The sequence below is a fragment of the Limulus polyphemus genome, unplaced genomic scaffold (assembly GCF_000517525.1).
Source record: "Limulus polyphemus unplaced genomic scaffold, Limulus_polyphemus-2.1.2 Scaffold10290, whole genome shotgun sequence".
In the NCBI taxonomy this organism is placed as follows: Eukaryota; Metazoa; Arthropoda; class Merostomata; order Xiphosura; family Limulidae; genus Limulus; species Limulus polyphemus.
This window is the reverse complement of record NW_013675900.1, coordinates 1-8407: the sequence shown is the minus strand read 5'-3', so window position 1 is coordinate 8407 and position 8407 is coordinate 1. Positions and strand designations below refer to the sequence as shown.

At 30.8% G+C, this 8407-nt stretch overlaps 1 protein-coding gene across 1 annotated transcript; it reads left to right on the top strand.

Annotated features, from left to right (window-relative positions):
- Positions 1 to 379: 379 nt before the first annotated feature.
- LOC106476321 (phosphorylated CTD-interacting factor 1-like) lies at positions 380 to 7762 on the top strand. Its single transcript, XM_022380227.1, has 5 exons — positions 380 to 425; positions 2259 to 2435; positions 3530 to 3798; positions 4992 to 5161; positions 7597 to 7762. Exons 2-5 carry the CDS (start codon positions 2294 to 2296, stop codon positions 7760 to 7762), a joined length of 747 nt encoding a protein of 248 aa, XP_022235935.1. The 5' UTR covers positions 380 to 425; positions 2259 to 2293.
- Positions 7763 to 8407: the final 645 nt, after the last annotated feature.

Below are 8407 nucleotides of genomic sequence, written 5' to 3'. Positions count from 1 at the left end.
TTTCATCTATAAAAATTAATAATAAATATAGGCATATGTATTTTTACTACTTTATTATTCTACTGTAATTTTATATATTTACTAGCAAAAGTAAATATCACCTATTTTAAACCAATCAAAATATGGCTCTATTCGAATCACGAAATATAATGCTTTGTATAAAAAAACAAGCAAAACTTTAAGACATAAATCTCCAAAAGAAATTAATTTGGTTTTAGAAGCTTTTAAACACATAGTGTAAAATAAATTAATTGAGTTTTGCCATACTACTTGCTAAAAGTAAAATATTTAAAAAATATATATTGAAATACAGGGAGTGGCGATGTGTGATTCAACGTAAGTCACGTGACTAACGCTTTTGTCCAAAGAGGCAAATGGCGTCGTTTTGGGTTAGGTGTTACAATTTTTGTGTTTAAAATCATGATGTAATTCCTTTATAGTTTGCTCTTAGATCTGAATTTGTGTGGGATTCAATTTCTAGAATGTTTATGTTGTAGCATGTAAACTCTTACCTTTTTTTGTAACTTGAGTGTATGGAAAAAGTTGAAAGAATTTTGACATCCTGCACGTGTTTTCAGTTCAAGTTTGTTTTCATCTGAGGAGAAGCTGAAGTTCGTTAAGAATATTCCTCAGGAACTAATCTAACCATATCGGTAAAACGGACTTGAGTTAAATGGTAATTAAATTTTATATATCACAAGGAAGTGTTTGTCTTGTGACATTTCAAATGGACGGTAGCAATTCACAATAAGATGAATAAACTTCAACTGAACACTTGGTACATTTAACTAGTAATATAGTACTGTTGGGACCTATAATATATAATGTATTTCATTAAAAACTGTGTAGTCTTGATACACGTTGGGTGTAATAAGTTAAACATTAAATAAATTCACTTTTTAATACACTAAAGGTTTAATAATTTACACCAGAAATAAGAAAAATATATATTCAATCAAAAAATTGTAAAATGTGAAAGTTTAAATTTTGGGATGAAGATATGTGTGTGATTTGTAAAATGTGACTTTAAGTTAGAATGAGCTAGTAGTAGTATTTTCAAAAGTACAGAAAGTAAACAGTAATACGTTTTGGTTGCTTTACACATTGTCAAAATGTGTGTATATTTGTGATTGTGTTTGCATGTATATTTTAAGTAAGTTTGTAATTGAACTGTACTTATTCAATAAAGGTTTAAAAATATATACTTGAATTTTTAAACAGTAATATGTTTTGGTTGGTTTGCACATTGTCAAAATGTGTGTATATTTGTGATTGTGTTTGCATGTTTATTTTAAGTAAGTTTGTAATTGAACTGTACTTATTCAATAAAGGTTTAAAAAATATACTTGAATTTTGAAGCCTTCTCAAATCCTTACCCAGTTTCTTCAGAAATATTATGTATATCAGTCTTATTGCTGGTCCATTTATTCTTAAAATTACACTTAATTGTACATTCATAAGTTTTTAAAACCATAATCAGTCAAAACATTTGAAAAAAATCTTGTATTTCTCTTATTAATAAAGAACCTCCTAGAAATTTTTCTACAATAAATATCCAATTATTCACTTATATTTTTACCAATAACTGTACAGATACATAATTGATCTTGTGTAAATGGTATTTCAGTTCAAACTATTTGATCGAGGATTTGTCTTCATGATAATAATCACTCGCAATGTATCAACATTTTCCCTAGATTAAATTCTTGAGTATTCTGTGACTTGGGGTAATGCACGTTAGCAAGATACATAAAAATAATCTAACGTAAGATGTTTACATTCAAACATTGTTACAACTGAGGAAACAATGCATTCCAATATTAAGTAATACAGTTTGATTATTATATTTATTTATTTATGATTTTTAATAGGTATATTTTTAAGTTCTGATTTATGTTGGTAGCTATGATTAGTAGTTAATTTTTTACTTCCATTTTTTTTAAAATAGATTTGAATTTCATAACTTCGTGAATAATGTATTTTTAGCAATATAGTGCCGAATAATAAAATATTTGTAAACTTGAAAAATGACAACTTCCAGTTATGAGATTTTAAGCAGTTTGAAATACATACTTTCACTGCACAAACATTTTCTTAAGTAGAACTATAGCATTTAACATTAGATGCTGTATTTATTAAAATTTTTATGATGTATATCTGGACACTTTGTGATCTAAATTATTCATATATGTATCATATAGAAAATTTCATTGAATTTCAAGGGAGTTTTTAAATACCGGATATATCGTTTTGTACAGGGCTCCAGAGATGAAATAAGTACTAAGTTTTGACAATGGCAGAAGCGCCTTTAGCTCAGTATATTTCCTTGGAGGAAGGTATTTCTCATAAGCCTTCCAATCAAGTGATGGAGAAAGAGCATGGTCAGGAAATATTAAGCTGGAATGGTAAATCTTCAGAACATTCACTTGTTACAGGTATGAAATTCTTAGAGTCTTATTTTAGAATATGTAATATTAAACACTTGAATTTTTCTAGTAATGAGTCAGAATAACGGAAAAGTGTGTATGAGCGAAATAAATAATATGACTTAAAGGAAGAAAAAAAAACTTAAAATATTATGTATTTTTCATTAATGGAAAGATAAAATAATGTATTTCTAATACTAAATAATATTTGTTGAAACATAATTTATTATAAATTACAGTTGGTGTCCCAAATAATATGTAAAAACTGCCATCAAAAGTACATCACTTAGCTTCTTTAATAAGCCACTCAAATAATGTAAATTTACCTTTAAATAGGATTGAATTAAAACTAAAAATTTCAACTTAATTAACAGATCAGATATGATAATAAATATATACCTTAAATGTTATGCTTTTTAATTATGGAGTGACACTCGAGTCATAAATTATTATTATAGAATTTAATGTGTTTAAAATATAGCAACATGTCTTAGGTTTTTTATAATAAAAAATCGTGTACATGTGTTGCATTGCAGTAACAAAATTTAACATTAGGGATATAAAAATGCCATCTTCATTATAAACTTGCAAGATTTCATAGTGCATCAACTTTGCAGTTTCAATTTATTTACTTCATTTTGCCAGAAACATCTTGAAATAAACAGACAAATTTACAGTTGTTGTTTTCCACCTACCTCACAAAGGCTGTAATGGTACCAATAATCATACATATGAACAGTTTCATAAATTGTCTTTAGTATGCTGCTGCCACCTTTTGGCATAAATAATTGATCTTGAATATAATTTTACTTAGTGTTATAATTAAATAACAAGGACAATTTTTTTAAAAGTAATGCAGATGTCAGGGCTTTCGTATCAGTTTAGATTTGCTTAGTTCACTGAATACTTATTATTTAATATTTGCTTAGTTCACCGATGTAAGTACACCATAAGATAACTGTTATATTTTTTAATATCATGCAAACATTTTAGAATGTTGAATATTGGTGAAAATTATCATGAAATGTTCAAGATTCTCATGTTTTGTACCAAAGTAAGATTTTAAATAATATTTTTTTCACTATTTCATACTGATACTGCAGGTGTAAAACAACCAACCAGCCATGATTTACCACCAACTAGTGAGTTTCATGTTGAGGCTAATTTGTCTCAACCATTGCCTCAAGTAGCGACACCATTTATGTCTCCACCACAACTTGGTTCCCCTGATCCTGTACACGACTTGCCCCAGGAGCTCCTGGATGCTGGCTGGAGACGTTTCTGGAGTAGAAGAGAAGGACGGCCGTATTTCTTCAATAAATTAACAAACGAATCATTGTGGGAAATGCCACGACTCGGGAATTCAACTCAAGTGAGTAAAGGATTCTAGTATAAGCAATATAACATTTGCAGAATCAAGCATTCTTTGACTTAACATGATTAAAAACATAAACCACCATTTAAATACTTGTAAACTGTTTTTTAAGGTCAGCCTAGCTATAAATATTTTTTCCTCTTGAAGAAAGGAAATAAACTGAAGTTCAGTGAAGAGTAAAAAAAAAATTTTATATTGAAGTTGGGAACTTCACCAATTAATAAATAATCAGTGGTGTGCAGCCAGGTTATGTAAGTCATATTTATTGTTGTTATTTTACTGTTTGTTTATTGTGTTTCTTTGCACTGCAGCAGTATTCTCTGCATGTCTAGTCTCTGTCGTGTCATGTTACGTTAATTCTGCATACCTAACGTTCGATAGCTTTGCATGTCTAGTCTCTGTCGTGTCATGTTATGTTAATTCTGCATGCCTAACGTTCGATAGCTCTGCAAGTCTAGTCTCTGTCGTGTCATGTTACATTAATTCTGCATGCCTAACCTTCGATAGCTTTGCATGTCTAGTCTCTGTCGTGTCATGTTATGTTAATTCTGCATGCTTAACGTTCAATAGCTCTGCATGTCAAGTCTCTGTCGTGTCATGTCACGTTAATTCTGCATGCTTAACCTTCGATAGCTCTGCATGTCTAGTCTCTGTCGTGTCATGTTATGTTAATTCTACATGCTTAACGTTCAATAGCTCTGCATGTCAAGTCTCTGTCGTGTCATGTCACGTTAATTCTGCATGCTTAACCTTCGATAGCTCTGCATGTCTAGTCTCTGTCATGTCACGTTAATTCTGCATGCCTACCCTTTTGCTTCCAGCAGTATCCTGTTTTGTGGAGTGATGTTGCAACCATCTGTTATTAAAACTGTGCAAGTCATGCTGCATTTAAATAGCATACACAGAAGTTCAACGTAAAGGTCACATGCTTTGCTTCGCTTGATTTTGTGATATGTTGTTTGTTTGTTTTTCATTTACAAATAGAGAGAGTAAACCTGTTTTCTGGATGTGTTTTTCTTTATATTCTGGAGATATATGACTTTAATAAGCTGTAACTGCATGACCCACTGAACACCAGTGCATGAAATTATGTTATATATGAATTCTGTTAAACTATTTAACAACTGGTTCAAATCAAAATGCTAACCCTTCTAGATCAAATAAGTTACTTATGTATAATTTCTATTCAGTTTGATCCTGTCACTGATCCACTGGGGATTCAAATTCAGACTCCAACAACACCCCAAACTCCAATATTCCCACCAAACCAAGCTCTTCCAGTGCTTCAGAAAGCCGGAGAAAAACGTCGTGCATCATTGGTGGATGACATGACTGTTCCAAGCAAGCGGTTTATTCTAATGTGAGTATCACACATTACTAAATCAAATGTCACTAACTTGTGCTATTATATTGCTGTAGGTAATGATTTTAAATATTTAAATGTCCACTTGATTAATCCTTTCTACAATGATTAGTCATTTTGACCAATCTTACAACCACCATGTAGTCATGAAACTGTACATAAATGGAGTTATAGTCTCCCACTGTTAACTTTGTTAACCTTTCCAGATGGGTCACGGTTGAAAGGCCTTGTCGTCCGTTTGTTGACTTGCATTCAAAATTTTATTGAACTACTATTTTGTGAATTTATGTCAATAACTTTGGTATCAAACTGTAGATTATAATTCAAATTTTAGTATTATACTTTACTCAATTTCTTAATTTAAAAGTAAATATTAAAGAACACAGTTAAACATTGATTTTTGTGTGTCACGTGGTATGTTGAATGTAGCACTGGTCCAAATTAGATGTTTGTGATGTCAAAATACTAAGTCTATAGTTTTGTATGAATTAGGAACTGAAATTACCGATATTGATAAGCTAGAATATAAAATAAGACCCTCTTATCTTTTCAATTTGCTAAGATATTGCTCATGTCATAAATCAAACACAGTGGCACCCCGTCCACCTTTTTTCATTTTTGGAAACTCTCCCTTATATACTCTTATTTCTATATATGACATGAATAACCAATTGGAAGTTCAGAATGTCTCCCTAGTGGCTTTCTCAGCCATTTTAACATCTTTGGACACCATCTTTTTTTTTCAAACCAAGATTTCAAGGAGGTAGGTTGTTTTTACTCTGCTCAAAATTTCATATTTTTTAGACTGAAGTACAGCTTAGTTATTGAGCTTGATAAATTATAGTGGAATTTTATGGTATTGATGTAGTAATTTATGATTTTTTAGTTATTGAAATGTATATATAAAACCTAAAAAACTAATATTTTGTTTCATATCCTCCATGTGCAAAACTTTAAAAGGTTTAGCCACCTACGTGAATCAACAACCGAGTACAAACTTCGTAACTAGAAGAGATAATTGTTTGCTTTACTTCTTTATTCACTGTTCTATGTTTTAAGAAAAACTTATTTCTAAATAGCAATAATTTATGTACATATGTAATGTATAATAATTGAAATGTGACTGTATTTTACAAAATACTAATCTACTAAAACACAGCCAAGACAAGTTACTTTGTAAAGACTAAAGGTCAGTTTTATATTATTGGATATGGTAACATGAGTGCACATGTGCCACATCATTGTAACTTCTGTATTGTTAGCCAGGCATGGCTGAAAGGTCAATATCATAAAAATGATAAATATATATAAATGTATAATGTTATGAGATTTAAGCTACATAGTCTAAACATTTATGTTTTTGTGTTATGATTTGTAGTCATTCTAAAACAAAAGAGGCATAATTTATGTTGGAACATGTGAAAAGAAAAAATTGCTTTACAAAACTTAAGACTTAATAAAAAAATATTGATATTTTGTGTATGAAAGCATTGTAATGTTTACTGATAATCTGTTAAATTTTGTTAACATACGCTTACAAATTTAGAAGTTATAGCATGAAAAATATAACAAGCACAAAATGGTTATGAGGTCAGTCCCAGGGACTAAGTTCGTGCTGAAAGAGTCTGTGGTGATCATTTATTAAGTAACTTTATTAATGAAAGAACACTTAGCTTTATTTCTGTTGTGTAGAGTTGAGGTTCATGTTTAACTAGTTTGTGTCATGTTATTTCTGTTGTGTGGAGTTGAGATTGATGTTTAACTTGTCTTGTGTCATGTTATTTCTATTGCGTATAGTTGAGATTGATGTTTAACTAATCTTGTATCATGTTGTTTCTGTTGTGTAGAGTTGAGATTGATGTTTAACTAGTCTTGTGTCATGTTGTTTCTGTTGTGTAGAGTTGAGATTGATGTTTAACTAATCTTGTATCATGTTGTTTCTGTTGTGTAGAGTTGAGATTGATGTTTAACTAGTCTTGTGTCATGTTGTTTCTGTTGTGTAGAGTTGAGATTGATGTTTAACTAGTCTTGTGTCATGATACGCAATAGAAACAACATGACACAAGACTAGTTAAACATCAATCTCAACTCTACACAACAGAAATAACATGACACAAGACTAGTTAAACATCAATCTCAAACCTACACAATAGAAATAAATTTCTGTTGTGTAGAGTTGAGATTGATGTTTAACTAGTCTTGTGTCATGTTATTTCTGTTGTGTAGAGTTGAGATTGATGTTTAACTACTCTTGTGTCATGTTGTTTCCGTTGTGTGGAGTTGAGATTGATGTTTAACTAGTCTAATGTCATGTTATTTCTATTGTGTAGAGTTGAGATTGATGTTTAACTACTCTTGTGTCATGTTGTTTCTGCCCAACATAAGAACCATTTATTATCAAAATTACATGTCGTTTTAAACACTTTTTGAAGTGGACCCTGGGATCTAGAAGTTGCCACTAATGTAATCTCATGGGAAAGGACGCCATCTCTCCTTCCACCCCCTCATCCAGAAGTGGAGCAGTTCAGAGCATCTTTAGTTGGAAAACTCCGTCAGCAGTATCAAGAGATGTGTCATTCTCGAGAAGGTACGTGTTGAACAAATTCTAGGTACATCTTCCTGTACACAAACAGTTGTACAGATAGGATTTGTATTTTTGTAATTATGAAACAAGAGCTTATTTTCTGTTATGTATCTGCATTCATTGTTAATTTGATCATACTTTTTATATTATTTACATAACATCAACTTTGAAATGCAAAATAAGAGAATTATATATATTTTAAGGTAACATATATTTTGACAATCATATTAGTTATCACACTAAAACTCAAAATCAAAGTAGTAAAGCATGAATTAAAATAGTATTTTTAATACAAAGGATCTGACACATTTTCTCAGCCCTTGTTTGCCTTATTCAATGCCCAAAGACAACCAGGGCCTGCCAAAATGTGCCAGTTTTTTTTATAAAAACGGTGTTCTAATTCATGCTTTAAATTGTTGTTTATGTGCCTTACATTTGAGAATCAGATGCATATATATTTATATACACATAAATATAATGATTCGTATCTTCAGAATGTATCTATTGGCTCAATATTTCACTGTCGCAGCTTCATTAGGAGCTGTTGCTAACCTACGGGCTCACTAATTCTGGGGATATAGGTTACCTACAGGCTCACTAATTCTGGGGATATAGGTTACCTACGGGCTCACTAATTCTGGGGATATAGGTTACCTACA